Source organism: Peromyscus maniculatus, chromosome 1 (assembly GCF_049852395.1).
Source record: "Peromyscus maniculatus bairdii isolate BWxNUB_F1_BW_parent chromosome 1, HU_Pman_BW_mat_3.1, whole genome shotgun sequence".
NCBI lineage: Eukaryota > Metazoa > Chordata > Mammalia > Rodentia > Cricetidae > Peromyscus > Peromyscus maniculatus.
In genome coordinates this window covers 9,655,562-9,675,452 of record NC_134852.1, presented here as the reverse complement: position 1 = coordinate 9,675,452, position 19,891 = coordinate 9,655,562, and the positions used below count along the sequence as shown (strand labels likewise).

At 43.8% G+C, this 19,891-nt stretch overlaps 1 protein-coding gene and 1 long non-coding RNA gene across 2 annotated transcripts; one reads left to right on the top strand and one right to left on the bottom strand.

Moving 5' to 3' along the window:
• Nucleotides 1-251: 251 nt before the first annotated feature.
• On the top strand, nucleotides 252-1,327 carry LOC121826453 (uncharacterized). Its single transcript, XR_013049239.1, has 2 exons — nucleotides 252-297; nucleotides 993-1,327. It is a non-coding gene; the product is annotated as an uncharacterized LOC121826453 (long non-coding RNA).
• Nucleotides 1,328-10,889: 9,562 nt separating this feature from the next.
• Nucleotides 10,890-19,360, bottom strand: LOC143272837 (natural cytotoxicity triggering receptor 1-like). The gene is made up of 7 exons (XM_076569109.1): nucleotides 19,277-19,360; nucleotides 19,166-19,201; nucleotides 18,687-18,971; nucleotides 13,897-14,175; nucleotides 13,640-13,687; nucleotides 12,876-12,923; nucleotides 10,890-12,748 (listed from the first exon to the last, which is right to left on the bottom strand). Exons 1-7 carry the CDS (start codon nucleotides 19,308-19,310, stop codon nucleotides 12,498-12,500), a joined length of 981 nt encoding a protein of 326 aa, XP_076425224.1. The 5' UTR covers nucleotides 19,311-19,360; the 3' UTR covers nucleotides 10,890-12,497.
• Between the last annotated feature and the right edge of the window lie 531 nt (nucleotides 19,361-19,891).

Sequence of the window (19,891 nt, the reverse complement as noted above, 5' to 3'; positions counted from 1 at the left end):
AGGAGCCCCACAGGAAGACCAAGTTACACAACTGTGACAAATGTGCAGAGGGCTGAGGTCAGTCCTGCGCAGGCTCCCAGGTTTCAGTTCAGTTTCTCTGTGCTCCTATGAGCCCAGGTTAGTGGGTTCTGTGGGTTTTCTTGAGGCATCTTTGACCCCACTGGAGCCTATAATCTTTCCTCCCTCTCTTCTCCAGGATTACTGAAACTCGACCTAATGTTTGACTCACCCCCCATGTTTGATTCTATCCTAGGTCTGTCTCTGGGGTATCCTGCCTCTGAGTCCTGGCCCTCAGTGGTGAGCTCCATCTCAGGGTATGGGTCTCCAATTAGGCCAGTCATTAGTTGGCCCCTCCCACAATTTCGGTGCCATCTTTACCCCAGCACATCTTGTAGGCAGGACAGATTGTAGGCAGACACATTAGTGGCTGGGTGGTTGTCCTAGTCTCTCCACTAGAAGCCTTGTCTTGTCAAATCAGGAGTGTAGCCCACCCAACAGAGATGACTGGAATAGCTGATTAAAAGAACAAATAGCACATACTTTTCTTACTGTTTGCAAATTTCATACATAAGTGTCTTGACCAAATTCAATGCCCCCATTCTCCCCTTCCCACTTCTCCTGTGCCCACCCCACCCCACCACTCTTCTTTCTCATGCCGTGTGCTCCCTTTACACTCAGCGAGTCCACTCTGTGCTGCCAATGTGTGCCTAGGGTCATCCACTGGGAGTCTATCAGGGTCAAATCCTGGAAGCAATATGATCCCTCCCCACCCCCTACAGCCATCTATTTCCTATAACTCTTCAGTTAGGGGTCAGAGCTTCCTGAGAAAACATCAACTTAATGATATAATTTACATTACAGATGCTAAGCTAACAAGTTTTCTGCCACCCTGAAACAGATTCTTTTCTTTGGTGGGAGCAGTTAGGAATGAATGTCTTGAAGACAACATGACTTAAGCTCCCTGGGAACATTACTGCTCTGTGGTCTTACAGGTTGAAGATAGATAATTCGAGCCTGGATAATGGAGAAACTGTTGGAGAAAATAAAAGAGAGCAAACCCAGCTTGAGGATTGACAACGCCACCAGCACAACTGCACCATCGCCTTGTGACCTTGTCTCCGAGTATGCTGAAACTGTTCCTCTGACAGCTTAGGGAAGGCAATCTGGGCTGGAAGACATCCGGAGCACCGAGTGATACGACTTGACACTCAGTGACTAAGACACTGACTTTTTCTCTCTGCTTAATGGTAAATTCTGCACACATCACACACCCACTTTTGTCCACCATGTGTTCTCACCAGCATAATAAAAGTTTTAAGTCACTCCATTTAAAGCTTCACTTATTTTACTTTTTTTCACATACTGACCACTGTTTCCCTTTATCTCTTCCTGTTCCCTCCCCACACCTCCCTTCTACCCCTGTCCCATCCACTTCACCTCCATCTCCATTCAGAAAGGGGCAGGCCTCCCACGGGAGTCAACAAAGTGTGGCACATCAAGTTGAGGCAGGACCAAACTCCTCCCCCTGCATCAAGGTTGGGTGAGGCAACCCAGCATGGGGAATGGGTTTCCAAAAGCCAGCCAAAGTGCCAGGGACAGGTCCTGATCCCATTGCTAGGAGCCCTATAAACAGATTAAGCTACACAACTGTCACACACATGCAGAGGGCCTATATTGGTCCCATGCAGGCTCCTTAGGTGTTGGTCCAGAGTCATGAGCTCCTGCCAGCTCAAGTCGGTCATCTCTGTGGGTTCCCATCATGACCCTGACCCCCTTGCCCATACAGTCATTCCTCTCTTCAATAGGGCTCACAGAGTTCAGCCCAGTGCTTGGCTGTGGATCTCTACAATGTAAAGCTTCATTTATTAACAATCTCAGAGGCCATTTGGCAATAAATTTCATGATGGACATACTTAGGAATCCACAAGGATGACCCCAGCTTAGACTAGCAGTAGTGGAGAGGGTGCTTGAACTGGCCTACCCTGGTAAGCAGATTGGTGAATACCCTCACTGTCCTCATAGAGCCTTCATCCGGTAACTCATAGAAGCAGGTGCAGAGATCCACAGCCAAGCACCAGGCTGAGCTCCAGGAGTCCAGTAGTCTGGAACTCTTGATCTTCTGCCTCCAGCTGCATACTGAAGAGGTGAGGTGAGTGCATTTCACCACATCAGTTTTTAAACGTTCACCGCCATCTCTGTCAATCTCTGTACCTCTTTATATAAGCCTGTTCTCTCCCCCTCCACCCCTCACTTTTTTTTTGGTGGGAAACATACTTTCCCCTGTGTTGCCAAGAATCATTTCTTTTTTTTTGTATTTATTTTATAATACTATTCAGTTCTACATAATAGCCACAGATTACCTTGTTCTCTCCCTTCCTGCCCCCTCCCCTTCCCCCCAGCTCACCTCCCATTCCCACTTCCTCCAGAACAAGGTCTCCCCTGAGGACTGGGATCTACCTGATAGACTCAGTCCAGGCAGGTCCAGTCCCCCCGTCCCAGACCGAGCCAAGTGTCCCTGCATAAGTCACAGGTTTCAAACAGCTAACTCATGCAACGAGCCCAGGACCTGGTACCACTGCCTAGATGCCTCCCAAACAGATCAAGCCAATGGACTGTCTCACCTATTCAGAGGGCCTGATCCAGTTGGGGGCCCCTCAGCCTTTGGTTCATAGTTCATGTGTTTCCATTCATGCCAAGAATCATTTCTATTAATTGAAAATTCAGGTCGACTTATGAATTTTTCTTAGAGAAAAAGTTCAAAGTTACTATTTAATTGAGCATTTGTTCCCAGGCATTGACACAAGGTAATTGGTCTGCAACTTCCCATGATTTTTTCCACCAGACTCAAGTAGACAATCACTACTTTGAGTCAGCGTTCCTACATTCATATTCTTATCACTGATTCTGTAGGATGAAAACCTAAGGGACAGCTTTAAAGTCATTGAGAATTTCTGAGTCTACAATGTGTTTTGGTCATATATACTTCTCCTCTCTCCACCGTCTTCCCATGGACCACATCCATAAAGAAAACTGACTCTTCCCTAGCAGTCATCAAAGGTCTGTGTCTCTTCAGGGGGAGGTTGGGGGCACATTATGAGCCTCTCCCCCACCCACACTGGAACGTTGCCTGGCTTGATCTTATGCAGCATTGTCCCACCCAGGAGACACTGTTTTGCATTGGTCATCCCTGATCTCCTCACTCTTAACAATCTTTTCTCACTCTTCAGTGTTCCCTGAGCCTTGAGCAGTCTGTACTATAGATGTCCAATTTTAAATTGCTTTCATATAGCACCTCCATTTTCGATGGCTCCATGGTAGTAAGTCTTGCCAAATATTCAAGATTTCTGTAGTATTTGGGATTGTGCTTGGCTGGTGTTAACTCAGGCTTTGGGGTAACTATAGTGGGGTGAAGCTAGGCAAAGAAGTCTGGTACATAGTTCACAATAATAGAAAATATGTTGGAGAAATTAAGAATTGAGATTTCAATAAGTTATTAAATGTTGGACTGAGTCAAACATTTGGGTAAAAGTGATCTCATTAGAGAGTCTACGTTGAAATGTATAGTTTAAATATTTTTCTTTTGCCATGCTAAGGGGTTTATTTCATGGTCTTGTACAGGCTGGATGGGTCTTTGGGATATACCCCCAGTACTTTTAAATTTCATTGAGAACGTCATACATGTATACAATGTATTTTGTTCATATCTGTACTCATTTCCACTCCAACTCCACCCAGACTCTCCTACAGCCTGCCTCTCTCTCTCTCTCTCTCTCTCTCTCTCTCTCTCTCTCTCTCTCTCTCTCGTGTGTGTGTGTGTGTGTGTGTGTGTGTGTGTGTGTGTGTGTGTATTGATAGCCCACTTGAGTCCAGTTAGTACTTCCAGTATGCTATGGGTCTAGGGCTGACCACTGAAGTATGGGCAATCTACCAGGTATGGGCCATGCCACTGAGGAAAACTGACTCTTCCTCAGCAGCCATCAACAGCTCCTCAGCTATGGGAGAAGTCTTGTGAATCCCTCCCACGTCCATGCTAGAATGTTTACTGGCTTGGTCATTTGTAGGCAACCACAGCTGTTGTGAGTTCACAAGTGCACCGGTCCTGTCATGACTTGTAGACAGTATTTCACAGCAGACCTCCCCATCCTTTGACCTCTTCCAAGTTGTCATCTGACCCATGGCGAAAAGGGATGTGATATTAGAGTAGAGCACCCCACAGTCACATGTTCTCTGCATCTTGACCAGTTGAGTCTCTATTAACCTCTACCCACAGCAAAACGCTTATGGAGCTATCACATAATATTTGTACACATTTCTGCTTGTCACAACTAGGAGGTGCTGTTAGCACTAATGGATGGAGATCAGGGTTCTTCCCATAACATCCAAGTTATCAACACAGAGGACAACATCCTCTACTTCTGGCAAAGAAAGATCCTGGTCCAAATGTCACTACTACAGACTGCTGTACTACAGAAACCCTGCAGTTCTGATCTCAAAGAAACACAGGTGTGGGAAGTGGGGATCATCAGGTACCCCAGAGATAAATTTCCTCACCCGGTATTAATACTGAGGTAGGCGTGTGTGTGTGTGTGTGTGTGTGTGTGTGTGTGTGTGTGTGTGTGTGTGCAAAATCCTGAAGAGTGTTCAGGTAGGAAATCCTAAGCTATTTATTCTCTATTTCCAAGGTTTCAACATCAGTATGGTTGACATTAAGGGCCAGATTCTTCACCGAGTGGGTAGTACACATTGTAAGATTTTATTAGTCTTGCAGTTTCTGCTCACCAGAAGCTTATAGAACCAGCAAGACAGATGTTTTTTTTTTTAAATAGTCAGATGCGTAGATGCCAATTAATGGTTGCCAGGGGCTAGAGGAAAAATTCAGAATAACTTGTTCACTGGATGCAGCATTCTTGTTAAATATTTTTCTATTACACTTTTAATTGTATGTGTTTGTGTGTTGATGTGCACATGTCATAGCACCCTTGTGGAGGTCAGGAGAACTTTCTAGAGTTGGCTCTCCCCTTTTACCTTAGGGATCACAGAGCTTGAACTCAGGTTTTCGGTCTTGGCAGTAGATCTTTTTACCTGCTGAGTCATCTGGCCAGCTCTCTCGAATTACCTTTTTGGCTGATGTAAAAGCATAGGAAGTAGCTAGCAGTGATGGTCACACACAATGCTGAGTGCAAAAAGCCACTGGGCATCAAAGGGTTGAAATGTTTTTAAATTTGTAGGGTGGTGATAGTGTGTGGGGGTGGTGGGTGGCAGGGCGGGCAGAATATCCCTCAGTTGATGATGGACATCTTAGTCAAACATGAATATATAGTGTGGCATCTACACATAATGTGCTATAGGTGATAATTGAATTTTGAAATAGAAAAAATTGAAAAGATTTAAAAACATCCTACACAAAGCTCAAGCCAGTAAGTTTCCAGCATGGATGGCTATGAAGGCCCCACCTGCAAACTGAGGAACTATTTGCAGTTAACAGGTGATGGGGGTTATTTTTTCTTTGAGAGTGTAGCCACTGGTAAGTTCTCTGGCAGGTTATCCTACATCAATCCACATATGCACAGCCAGTGGTTTAAGAAATGATTTTTTACAAAAATTCTCACTGAGACTGATGAGATGGCTCAGTGGGTAAAGGTGATTTCAGACAAACCTGATGTCCTGGGTTCAGTCCCCAGGACCCACAGAATGATGGGAGAGAACCTCCACATGTGTGCTGTGGAGTGTGAGTATGCGCGCGCGCGCGCACACACACACACACACACACACACACGCATAGTTAATAACTTCAAAACTGCATAAACTTATTTTAAGTAGTTGTATGAGTTTTAAAGTTAGCATACAGGAGGCTGGAGAGATGGGGAAGTGGTTGAGTGTGTGTTGCTCTTCCAAATGGCCTGGATTCAGTTCCCAGCACCTGTATCAGGCAGTTAGCAATTATCTGTAGCTCTAGTGTGGAGGAGTCTGATACCCTCTTCTGGATTCCATGGGTACTTCATGCACGCAATGCATATACAGACATTTGCATGCGTGCGTGCGCATGTACACACACACATACACACACACTCACACACACACACACACATTCACACAGTTAGCATAGAAATCAATGGGTTTCGTTATGGCCCCTTCATTTATTGTTTTTGTTGACTGTCTTGCCCCCATCTGTTCACAGAGCTTGCTGATATGGCTCGTCTTCTAGCTGCTTGCTCTAGGGACTCTCTGTGCCCACCTTCTGAGGTTGGAATTACAGGTGGGCTTCTATGTACAGCTAACATTTACATAGGTTCTGAAGTTTTATGCTCAGGTCCTCACACTTTTATGGCAAACATTTTAAACACTGAACCATCTCTCCAGACCCCAAACTTTATAATTTAGGCACGATAAGAGATTAACAATAAAGTAAAAATAATTATGAAATAGGGTGCCTCTGCCTCAATGTCCCAAATCCTCACTGCACTGTGGTAATATTTTTGGAGACAGGGCCTCACTATATAGCTATGAGCTGGCCTGGAACTAACAAAGATCCACCCGGCTTTGCCTCCTGAATGCTGGAATTAAAGGCTTGATGTTTTTGGATGATGGTTGAGCATGTGTAACTGAGACTATTGCCTAAGGTGGAGGGTAGAACAAGGGGGATGCTGTATAGTCTTGTCTTTGTAATTGGCTTTTCATAAAGAAGAAAAGAAAATGAATTTAGGAAGGGTGGTTTTCACGATATAATTCTCCACTTGGAAGGTGGAGGCTGGAAGATCAGAAGTTTAAGGTCATCCTGAACTAATAGTAAGTTTAAGGCCAGCCTGCGCTATATGAGGCCACTCTCAAAACAACGATGCAAATAACTTTTGCAATAGAAATGATATATTTGACAAAATAGGTTATCTGAAGAAAATCAAGTTTGACAAGAAATATAAAAGCACTGTGGTATCAGAGACCCTTTATTTTTTTTATTTTGATTGTTTTTAGTATGATAATATCCAGACTTTTATTTTTTTCTCTTTTTGTTCTTTTATTCTACTGAATGGTCTGGCTTGTGATTATCAAGAGTAATGCAGTTGGAACTGAGCACCTTATTTTTTTAATCTCATTTTTAAATTTACTTTTTTTTTTCATTTTACATACTAACCACAGTTCTCCCTCCCTCCCCTCCTCTACTATCCTCCACCTCCCCCAACTCTACTCCCCAGCCTCTCCTTAGAGAGGGTAAGGCTTCCCATGGGGAGCCAACAAAGTCTGGCATATCAAGTTGAGGCAGGACCCCCGCCCCGTATCAAGGCTGAGCAGGGTATCTTTCCATAGGGAATGTGTTCCAAAAAGCCAATTCATGCACCAGGGATAAACCCTGGTCCCACTGCTAGAGGCTCCACAAACAGACCAAACCACACAGCTGTCACCCACATTCAGAGGGCCTAGTTCGGTCCCCAGCAGGTATGAGAGACCTTTTAAGTGTATTGCCAGGACACAAGTGAAAAAGAGTAATGGCGGAAAGACAGACAAATACGTTTTCTCGTATTTGGGATGTAGATTTATCGCAAATGACATGAAAGTAGAGGAAGATTATTTATGGGAAAAAGGGGATAAAGCGGGCCCTGGCAGGGTGACTATGAGCCAAGCACAATGATATGCTTTCATGAGTGTGTTACAAGTTTATTTTATCATGCCTCCACCAGTGGCAAGGGTCTGATGATTCATGTTAGCTGATTTGTGGGTTTTTCTGCACATGTGTCAGTATGAGTGACTGTGAATGGGGTTAAGGTTTTTTCAAACTTGGAGGAACAATTTTGACTATGAGAAAGTGGTGGATCTAGGGAATGGAGTGACAACTCAGTGGTTAAGAGCGTGTGTTGCTTTTTTTTTTTTGGTCTTTTTGGGATAGGGTTTCTCTGTGTAGCTTTGCGCCTTTCCTGGATCTCACTCTGTAGACCAGGCTGGCCTCGAACTCACAGAGATCCGCCTGCCTCTGCTTCCCGAGTGCTAGGATTAAAGGCGTGCACCACCGCCCAGCTGTGTTTGTTGCTTTTACAGAGGACCAGAGTTCAGTTGCAGAACGAAGCTTGGATACCGCACGACTGCTTGCCATTCCAGCTCCATTGATTGTGACATCCCTATTCTTGACTCCATGGGCACTTGCATGCACATATTACGTGCAAATAAAAATTTAAAAAGAAAATTATGAACCCTAGTTTAATGGAAGAAGCTGATAAAAGTGATCTGAAGTTCTGAGGCTATAGTTCAGAGAAAGAGATTTGGGTATCAATCTGAGGAAAATTGAAGCAATATGCTTGGCCAGCATCAACCCAGGCTTTCATCTATGGACAGGGCATATTATCACAGAATGTGAAAGATCTGGCACTGGACTGAAAGAATCTGCCAGCTTACCTTATCAGCTCCTTTTCTCATTCTTGTGCCCAGATATATGACAAGATGCAAATTTAGGGAGGAGAGGTTTACTTTGAGTCATGGTTTGTGGGTGTATAGTCCATCAGAGAGGGGAAGGCATGCCAGCAGGTGTTTCTGTGATTGCATCTGTAGATAGCTTAGTGATGAAAAGCAGTTCACAACCATAACTCCTGCTTCAGGGGATGTGATTCCATCCTTTGGCCTCCACAGGCACCTCTCTCTCTCTCTCTCTCTCTCTCTCTCTCTCTCTCTCTCTCTCTCTCTCTCTCACTCACACACACACAGCCCTCACATAAATAAAATATTAAATTAATAAAAACATGTTAAGTGGAACTGGTGTTGGAGAAGCTTGAAAACACGATAATACTATAACCATTTGAAGATAAGCAGTGAGATGATGAGAGAAACCAGAGCAATGACAATCTCGGGGAAGAAGTGAACAACGTATCAGATATAACCAACAAGAGGTGAAGAGCACATTGTGTGTTACCTTACCAGAAACTTGTTAGTGATTATTACAATAGTAGCTTGAGAGGAAACAGTGGTGGAGAGAAGATGATTTCCAGGGACTTGGGGAGTCACGTGAAGAAAGAAAAGGTAGCCAAAGAGAGGGGTCTTATGAGAAACCCTGTCCACATGTTGATCTTAAAAATTAAATTATTTTTAGACAATATTGCACATGTACACCTTGCATGGTGGTCACTACCACCCCCACCTTTCCACCACTCCTGCCCATGCCCTCATCCCCACAAATCTCTTATGTTCATTTTGTTTTGTGACCCACTGAGGTTAACCAGGTCCATCTGTGTGATGGTGGGTTTGGAGCTATGCTCTGGAGCCTGTAGAGGGCAGATACCTAAAGATGGAGATTTCCTCTCTCTCACAGAGTCTATCAATAGTATCTCAGAGCATATCATGATCTTGAGGTAATAAATTTCTATTATGTTGCCAGTCTTGCAGTATTTTGTTGTGGTATTTCTAACGGACAATATGCACCATCTGTGTTTAAGATTTTGATACTTTGTCCATTATGGAAGTTGTGTTCATTTTGAATTTTTAAAATAGTGCTTTTATATATAATTTAACTTAGCAACTGAAGGTTTTTGTTTTCTCTGCATTCTTCTTTTTGATGTTTAAGATACCATGTTCAGTATCTCAAAAATTGTAAATACAATACAGGACCCTTGGATCTTGCTTGTGATCTGTTTGAGAGATTTGATTAGAATGAGTTAAGAATACAGAGTTAGGGCTGGTCAGGACCAGTTCCTCAATTCCTCGAGGAGGCACCTTTACCAAGACCAAGTTCTGACTCTAGGTATAGGGATATAAAATATTTCTAACTTGCATGATATTTTGCTTAAGATGACAGTTTTCTTGCCATAAACTAGAATAGGGAAGATTCAACATGTCATAAACTCACTCTAAACCAATCCATTTAATCTTGGATTGAATAGGGTGTTGGGAGATTATAATTTTATAGTAAGTTAGAAAGTTCTGCTAATAGGAAAAGAGAAAATAAAATTCAATTTGGAGTCCTGCCTCCAGCAATGGGTACAACCATCAGTTGCCTACAGTGCAGTGAGTGACATGTATGTCAGAGTTTAGTCTAGTTTCTCGATATTACTCCCCATTAAATCTTTGTATTGAACCAGGCATGGCAGCACATGCCTGGAATCCCAACTCTTGGGAGGCTGAAGATGGAGGACCAAGAGTTTGAGGGTATCTTGGGCATGTAGTGAGACTCTGACTCACAAAACAAAACAGCCCCAACCAACCAACCAACCAACCAACCAACCAACCAACCAACCAACCAAACAAACAAACAAACAAACAAAAAATAACAGTAAAAAGCCTTATAGCATTTCTTTGGGTTTAGGAATATTCCTTGATATGTAACAGGACATTTAGCTTTAGAGATGGATTTAACCTGCCTGATGTGTCTGTATAGAACAGAATGGTGATCCATATTAGTATATTAATGGGACAATCAAATAGTTCAAAGCAGAAAAAGCTGCTGGACCCTATACCCTATATCAAGACTCAGGAGTGTCAAGTTCTGTGTTGTATTCATGTACCCATTCATCAGTGGGTTTCCTGATATCGCACTGATGACTAAGAACATAATCATCAAGCTGATAGACTCAATTCACATGAAACCCATATTACAGTTGGGAACATAGAGATGTGAACACTGACAGGATTCTGGGGCTATTATAGGAAATATCAAGGGCAGGTTCAGTGGCTCAGCTAGAAAAAACACTTGCCACCAAGCCTGATCATGAGTTCAATCCCCAGGACCCACATAGTGTATAGACAGGGAAACCAAGGTTTGGCTGAGATCCAGCTAGGACACACCTATGTCTCTGGACTATTTGTTCATAGTTTGCATTTTTACAGGTTGGTTGTGGCTACAATGGTTTTTGAACCATTTCATAATGTTTTAGTTAAGGTTTCTAATGTGATAAAACACCATGACCAAAAGTAACTTTGGGGGAAAAGGGTTTATTTCAGCTTACAATTTCATACCACAGTCCAGCACTGAGAGAAATCAAGACAGGAACCTAGAGGCAGAAGCTGATGTAGAGACCAGGAAGGGGTGCTGCTTATTGGCCTTTTCCTCATGGCTTGCTCAGCACACTTTCTTATAGAACCCAGGACCACCAGCCTAGGGATGACGCTGCCCACAGTGGACTGGGCCCTCTACATCACTTATCATCCAATAACTTGCACTGTAGGTTTTCCTACAGGCCAATATTGTGGGGACATTTTCTCAACTGATGTTCCCTCTTCCAAAATGACTCTAACTTCTATCAAGTTGACATACTACTAGCCAAGCAGTACATGTATACTTATTGGTGTTGTTGTTTGGCACTTATTTTGAATGAGATTCTTGCAGACAAAGGAAAGAAGAAAGAAATAGGGATAGGCTAGCAAGGAGAAGGCTCAGTAGGTTAAAAACAATTGCTGCATATGTCTAACCTGTATTCAATTTTTGGAACCCACATAAAATTTATGTGTTTAGGAACATATATGTATATACATATACATATATGTGTAGCAACAGTTAATGAAAAAAGAGGCCATGCATTTGAAAGAGGGCAAGGAGGGGTATATGGGAGTGCTTGAAGAGAAGAAAGGGAAGAGAGGAAGATATATTCATCTCAAAAAAATAACAGAAATAATTTTTAAAAAAATGAAAGGAGAAAACTGACTGCACAAAGGTATCCTCTGACCTCATATGAGTGACATGACATATGTGTGCATATGTGTGCTCACACATCACACATGGACACACAATATAAAAAATGAATTGAGGGTAGAGCTGAAGATATGACTCATTATAGCCAGTCTTTCTTTGGACCAGCTCACAAATAACATGGAGACATTATTAATTATAAAGCTTGGCCTTAGCTTAGGCTTTTCTCCAACTAGCTTTTATAACTTAAATTAACCTGCTTTTACTAATCTATATTTTGCCATGTGGCCTTTACCTCTCTCCCATTATGTATTTCTGACTTGTTTCATGTCTTGCTGGAATCTCTAGCAAGCCTATATTCATCCCGAGTTTCTCTCTTTGCTGGAAAGCTCTGCCTATTCTCTCCTGCCTAGCTATTGGCTAGGGAGCTCTTTATTAAATCAATCACAGTGACACATCTTTACACGGTATAAAACAAATATTGTGCAGCACCACAGTGGTTCAGAGCACTTGGGTTCAATTCCAGGCACCCACATGGCAGCTCACAGCCATCTGTAACTCCAGTCTCTGGGGATCTGACACTAGGTACACACATGGTGCACAGACATACATGCCTGAAAAACACCCATCCACATAAAATAAATAAAATTAGAGAAAAAAAGACCAAAGTAATAAGGAAATATTCCCATGGCCAGCACATTGGAAGGTAGCTATTTCTAGGAAAGACCAGAGTGGTTAAAAGTATGGCTTTCAGTAAATAAGCATTAAAATATGCAAAGCTTGACAGAGACAGCAAGAATTTGCCTACAGTAGAAACTTAGAGGCTTCATCTCACCAGTGACACTACCCCTTCATTCCTGCAATGACCTCTTCCTTCCTCCAGGGGGCAGCATAAAGCTCATATGGTCCCAGGTCCAGGAGTTGCCTTCACTTCGCTCATAGATATTGCATCCCTTTGTTCCTCTTCAAGGGAACGTTGTGCTCTCCATCTTCTCCTGCATTCCCAACTTGCTGATCTGTTGGTCCCCTCTTGATCCCTTTTCCTGCTGAGCCAGTCTTCAGCCAAAAGCCATACTACAGCCGTCAGGACCACGCACGCCAGACCAATCCGAATGAGATTCTGGGTAGTATGATCCCAGAAGGCAGAGTCTAGAGTCAGAAGACAAGGGTGACTGCGGACAGAGGCTACACCCACCCCATCCCCCCTCTTCTGCTTTTCACTCCCGCTTTGTCTTGCACCTTTCCTCAGAGTCTACGCTTCTAGCTGTTTGCTTACCCTCCTGTAATCCTGATTCTTCAGTCGTGGAGTCGGACACCAAATAATCTGAGGATAAGGAAAAGAAGAAGGGATGAGTGAACAGAGGATAGTGTTGGATCCTTCCTTTGAAACATTCTTCTTTCTGTATATGGCCCATGGCATCCTATGGCTTTCCAATGTTGGTCCTCACCCAGAATTCCAAGTCCTAGGGGCTTTATATGGCAATAGAGTAGACTAGTGAAGAGATGGACATACTCAAGTTTGGATTCACCCATAGCACTAATACATGTGTCGCCATGCCAGATGGAAACTCTTGGGAAGCCTCATTTTCCTCATCTATTCAATGTAATTTTCTTCTCACAGGAAGACAAATTCTTCACCATCTGAAGTGAGCTGCCCCCCCACTCCCCATCATCATTTCTGTGATGCTTAGGTTTAAATGTCAATGCCATACTCTATAGTTGTCTGAAAAGCAAATTCAAGTTCAAATCTAATTATTGAGATCAGGTTGGCTTATGAGCACGTCTGTGTAGGATTGCTTTAATTATTAATTGATGTGTGAAGACCTAGTTCATTGTGGATGTCACCATTCTCTGGGCATGGTTGTATGAACAGCATAGGACAGGAGAACACTTGATGAGATCAGAAACAGGTAGCATGGATGTGTTTGTTTCTCTCTGTGCTTGACTGTGGATCCAACTTGAGTCCTCAAGCTTATGTGGTGAGCACTTCACCAATAGCCAATTCCCAGGTCCTTTCTGGTGAATTTGGAAGTGACTCACCAAGAGAATAAGCAGGGCCTGTGGGTGCAAGGCTGGTGTTCTCAACACCTAGAAATAGAAAATAATTCATTTTTAAAAAGAATTTTAGGTCTCCTCCAGTATCCTTTATTCCTTCATCTTTCTCTGCCCCTCTGGTGTTTCCAAGTGGCTGGTTGGATCTTTAAGAAGCAGGGAACTCTTTGCTATCTTTTTAAAAAAATCACTGTCAAGGGTATCCTCTAGGGCTGTGGTTAAGATACAGGTGAGCGGGTCCTTACCTGAGATGAGGAGTGTCACAGGCTCACTGGGGGAAGACCATGTATAGTCACTGTAAGAGCCAAAACATCTGTATGTCCCTCTGTGGGCTCTAGTCATAGGGCCCATGGGGAACTCTGCTTGCCTGTTCCCATATCTTTGCTGGACTTGGTTGGATCGTCCTTCCTTGAGCAGAAAGAATTTGCTTGTCCCAGACACCAGATGGCAGAAGAAGGTCACATTCTCCCCCAAGGTTACTTCGTGCCCTGGGTGAACCTGGAGTTTGGGTGTGTCATACAGACCTGTGGGAGAAGGAGAGCTGGTATATAGAGAGCATTATCACACCCTGACTCCTCAACCTACTGCTTCCCTGTCCCTGTGACCAAATGTCACTCCTTGGAATCTGGGCTGCTTCTGCTTCCTAAACTTGTGCTTGTCACAGATAGATCCATTATCCTTTAGGACTGAGGGACTTAGGCCATAGCTTCTGCATCTCTACTCGTTGGCTTTGAATTTGTTCCTCAGGACCCAAACCACTCACATTACCTAGAAGTCTGAAGATACTCTGCCCCTACCCAGAACCATTGCTTCAGAAACTCTAGGACAGCCTTTTACATTTTAAAAATTATCATTTTTTGATATTATAATTACACCATTCCCCATTTCCCTTTCCCTCTCCCAAACCTCCTATCTACCCCCCTTGCTCCCTTTCAAATTGGTGGTCTCCCCTTTTTCAGTAATTGTTGTTACATATATATCTGTATATGTATACATATATATATACACATATATACTTACACACACACACACACACACACACACACACACACACACACACACACACATATGATTATACATGTTCCCAAATACATGAGTACAACCTGTTCAGTCAGTATACTGTTACTTGTTGGTATGTTTTCAGAGTTGACCATTGGGTATGGGCTACCCAATTGGTGTAGTCTTTGCTGGATAAGACTATCTCCTGCTGTCAGCCTTCCTCAGTTGCCTTTAGTTCTGTGTGTAGGGTTGAGGCCTCCTGGGCTTTCCCCTGCCCTAAATAAATCATTTTGAGGGAGGGATTTGGGGAGGTAACTCGGTGAAGACCTGAATTTGATCCTCAGCTCTGGACTTGATCTCTAGTATCCACACAGAAAGCCAGCACGGTGGTGCATGCTTAGGATCCCACTTCTGGAGAGGGTCCGCTGGCCTAGTCTATGTACTTGGTGAGTCCCAGACTCTCCCAAAAACTAAGGTGAACAGTTGTAGCAGGAATCTTAAAAGTTCTTATTAATAAAATCAAACCCGAGGCAAGTTATTGGGGTCCATGCTGGTAGATCAGAGAGACAGAACAAGCCACAGCTATCTCACCTCGCCGGATCCTCAGCTGGTCTTGTCTCCTCAGACTGGAGGCCTCTGAGTCCTCATCCGGAATGGGTCTCAGCTGAATTACTGCTCAAAAGCCTGAATGCTTAACCAGTCAAAAATCTTAACAAGCCAAATGCTTAACCAGCCAAAAGCTTCTAGTTTCTGGTCCTCACGCCTTATATATCTTTCTGTTTTCTACCACCACTCCCTGGGATTAAAGGCTGGCTTTCTGGGATTAAAGGTGCGTGTCACCATGCTTGGCTATTTCCAATGTGGCCTTGAACTCACAGAGATCCAGAGGGATTTCTGCTGTGGGACGGTCTGTATGTCAAATTGCTCTCATTGGTCAATAAATAAAACACTGGTTGGCCAGTGGCCAGGCAGGAAGTAGGTGGGACAAGGAGAGAGGAGAATTCTGGGAAGCGGAAGGCTGAGGCGGAGAGACACTGCAGCCGCCGCCATGACCAGCAGCATGTGAAGACACTGGTAAGCCACCAGCCACGTGGCAAGGTATAGATTTATAGAAATGGATTAATTTAAGCTATAAGAACAGTTAGCAAGAAGCCTGCCACGGCCATACAGTTTGTAAGCAATATAAGTCTCTGTGTTTACTTGGTTGGGTCTGAGTGGCTGTGGGACTGGCGGGTGACAAAGATTTGTCCTGACTGTGGGCAAAGCAGGAAAACTCTAGCTACAAATGGCACCCAACGAGAGGGCAAGAGTTTCCACCTAAAACCTGAGAAAAGATTCTAAAACGGAGCTAAAAACAGCTTCCTAATTGTCTCTCTCAAATGAGCGGCAGCCTGCCGGTTTGAGCTTCTGGCGGATTCCTAGCGTGTGAGCTTGATCTGCAGTATGGCGGGAATGAGGCCTCTGCAAGTGGCACATTAAGCTGCATGGTGGATTTAGCCTTTGCTAGTACAAAACAAAAGAGGTTTCTGGGCTACACACTGCTTGGATAAAAGCATAGACCCAGGATGGCTCCCAGAGCTGGCGGAAAAGGTACCACCGCCGTGTTGGGAAGCTGAAGTGGGCGGAGCCAGCAGCCACAGCGCCGTTTCAGGCTTAAAAGGCTGCAGTTTAAAGCAATAGGCTTAAGGTAATATAAAAAATAAGCCACATAAAGATGGCTACCACACAGAGAATCTGGATTATGTTCTTTTTGATATTCGTAACTGAAGAAAAACATTTGATTACAAAAGCTGTTGAGTTATGCCAAAATGTGTATTTTAAAGGTACCTTAACTTCAAAATTTGGATGTAAGGATATGTTGCTTTGGAAAAGAGGCTCTGCTTTTGTTTCCACAGAAAGCCAGAGGCTATGGATTTGTTCCAGATTAAGATACATCAGGTTTGACCAGCCAAGACCACCTGAAAGGTCTCCGATGACACCATGGCCCAGATGATCCAGCATCCAGAATCATTTCAAGGCAAATGGCTCAGACGATACGGTCTCACGGACTACTCCATGATCCTAAAATTTTCTTTGTGTCCCCATAAGATACAGCGCCCCCTTCCAGCAGGAAGTAGTAAGAGAAGCTACGCCCAAATTCCCAAATATACCAAGCTGACTTTGGAGATGTGTAAAACTTAAAACCTTCCTTTTTTAAAAAAAAAAGAAAGGGGAAGTGCTGTGGGACGGTCTGTATGTCAAATTGCTCTCATTGGTCAATAAATAAAACACTGGTTGGCCAGTGGCCAGGCAGGAAGTAGGTGGGACAAGGAGAGAGGAGAATTCTGGGAAGCGGAAGGCTGAGGCGGAGAGACACTGCAGCCGCCGCCATGACCAGCAGCATGTGAAGACACTGGTAAGCCACCAGCCACGTGGCAAGGTATAGATTTATAGAAATGGATTAATTTAAGCTATAAGAACAGTTAGCAAGAAGCCTGCCACGGCCATACAGTTTGTAAGCAATATAAGTCTCTGTGTTTACTTGGTTGGGTCTGAGTGGCTGTGGGACTGGCGGGTGACAAAGATTTGTCCTGACTGTGGGCAAAGCAGGAAAACTCTAGCTACAGATTTCTATCTCTGGAATGCTAGGATTAAAGGTGTGAGTGCCACCATTTTCTAGCCTTTGTATTTAGTGGCTGTCTGTTCTCTGACCCCAGATAAATTTATTAGAGTACACAATATTTTGGGGAACACAATACCACAAACAGTTCCTGGAAAATGGCACCTGCAGTTGTTCTCTGGATTGCACACACACACACACACACACACACACACACACACACACACACACCACATCCCCTCCCCTGTGAACACATGGACTGGCACACACTTGTGCAGAGGCAGTCAACACATGACACCACTACAAAGCATTTGTATCCCTCACCTCTGGAACTTTTTCTTCTCAAAACCAGAACACTTTATACTATTAAACAACTCCCTTTCTGCCTTCCCAAGATCTGGCAACCTCCCTTCTACATTCTTGGTCTCTGTGAATCCGACTGTTCCAGGTGACTCAGTTAAGTGCAGCCAGACAGTATTTGTCTCCATTAGCATAATGTCCTTGGTGTTCAGTCACATCATAGTGTGTGCCAGAATGTTCTTCCTTTGCAAGGTAGAGTAATATTCCACTGTATGAATGTACCACGTTTTGTTCATCCATTTATTCACCAAGAGACAGTAGTGTTATTACTTCCTTTTGGTATTATTTAGTTTACTTATTTATTTAGTTTCTCTATTTTTCCTCTGTGTGATTGTGTATGGCATATGTAGTGTATGCTCCCGTGTGTGTATCAATGTGTGCACCTGTATGCTCATGTGTGGAGGCCAGAGTTGGGTGTCCTGCTCTTTCACTCTTCATCTTATTCCCTTGAGACAGGGTCTATTGAACCTTCAGCTAGGCTGGTGGCTATGAAGCCACAGCAAACTGGTGTTGGTCCTGGCCCAGTTCTAGTGTTACAGACACACCTGACTTTTTATGTGGTTTCTGGGGATTTGAATTCGGTTTCTCATACTTGAACAGCAAGCTCTCTTATTCATGCACCATGTAACCAGTCACCTCTTAGCTATTGTGACTAATGCTCCCATGAACATGCATGTGCGAGAGCTATCTGTGCTTTTACAATGTCTCTAGATAGTTTTTAAGCTTGGATAAATTTGAGAACCATGTGTGTGGCTACATTTTCTGATGAAACTCCATCACAGGCCAACCTCTTCCTGCCCAGCTTTGGTTCTCTTGTCTATCAGTCCTTAGTCTTACCCCAGCACACAGTGGCCTATTTTAGAAACATCTTTCAGAGATCTTGACCTAAGACACATTTGATGCCAGGACAGAGAGCTGACCCTTGTTGTTTACCCTTGTAGGAAGTAGCTGCAATTGGACACATCCCCTGACTTCCAGCCAAGATAAGCAGTGTCAGAGCAACGGGGCTTTGTGAACACAGGCACTCCCCATGATTCATACAAACATGGCTCTTTCTATAAAAACCAAGACACTCACCAGTAACTACCAGATCCAGGGGATCGCTGGGTTCTGATTGAAGCTCCCCACTCCGATAGAAGCAAGTGTACTCCCCTGCAGTGTGTAAGGTCATTTGTGGAATGAAGACGTTTACTTTACTCCTTGATCTATGTGACTCTGCTTTCTTCAAGTCCAAAATGCTTCCTCTAAAGAACAGTTGATACTCAGAGGCACTCTGAGGCCCCTGGCACCAGATGTACACAGGGGTTCCTTTTGGGACCCTGGTACTGGGTTGGGCCCAGATGATGGGTTTCGGGAGATTCTCTGAAAAGGAACCAAAAGCAGGAGTCCCAGGTGAACCATTTCCTATCTACTCTACTTACCCTCAGCCACCAGCTTGAGGCCATCCATCATAGTGAGGCAGAATGCTCATCTCTGTTTCTGGGATGTTCTCAGATAGACTCTGAGATGAACCTGAGATGAACGATCCCGAGGCTCTCAAGGGAGGAAGGACTTACGTTCTTCTGTGTTGATCCTCTGGCTCAGACATAGCTCTAGAAAACAACAACGATACAATGTCTTCCTCCATCCCTGCTCTTGATTCCACCCCCCTTTTATGAAGGACTTACGGAGGCAGAGTAGGGTAGTGAGTGTGGACAGCATACCACTGGCGAGACTAATGCTGAACCGTGTGTGTGTGTGTGTGTGTGTGTGTGTGTGTGTGTGTGTGTGTGTGTTTGGACTGAGTCCAGTGGGTGAGGGAGATGCACAGGATGTGGTAGGTGAGCTCCAACACCAATCACCATGGGACTTTCACACTTTTTTTTTAAACAGAAAGGGTCACAGATCTCCACTGACCTTGGGCTTCAGGCAAAGTTGTGGTTCACACAACACATTTAACCACATTTTGAGTCTAAAAGGTTCCCTTGACCATCATCTGCCCAGTCTGAAACCCGTTTCTTGGTCAACCTTTAATTCATTTGGGGAAGGCATGGGGGAGATTTACAGAGCAAAATGTCTGAGGATTTCCCAAAATGGGAATTTTAACTGTGTGCAACATGCATGTGTTTGGATTTGATGATTGGTTTAATCAGAAAGCAACACTAATGCGTTATTAAAATTTTTGCTATTTTATTTCAGTAAAATGCTCTTATTCTATTATTTTTATTTTCATGTGCATGTGTGGTGTGTATATGTATGTGTATGTATGTTTGCATGTATATAGAAACATCTGTGTGCATGTG

Excerpts from the sequence above, each read along its gene's own strand:
- LOC143272837 (XM_076569109.1), bottom strand. The coding sequence starts at position 19,310 with ATGCTGTCCACACTCACTACCCTACTCTGCCTCC. Across the intron at positions 14,176-18,686 it reads CCTGGATCTGGTAGTTACTG|GTCTGTATGACACACCCAAA; the intron begins GTGAGTGTCTTG and ends CTTCTCCCACAG. Across the intron at positions 12,924-13,639 it reads AGGCCCTGCTTATTCTCTTG|ATTATTTGGTGTCCGACTCC; the intron begins GTGAGTCACTTC and ends CCTTATCCTCAG.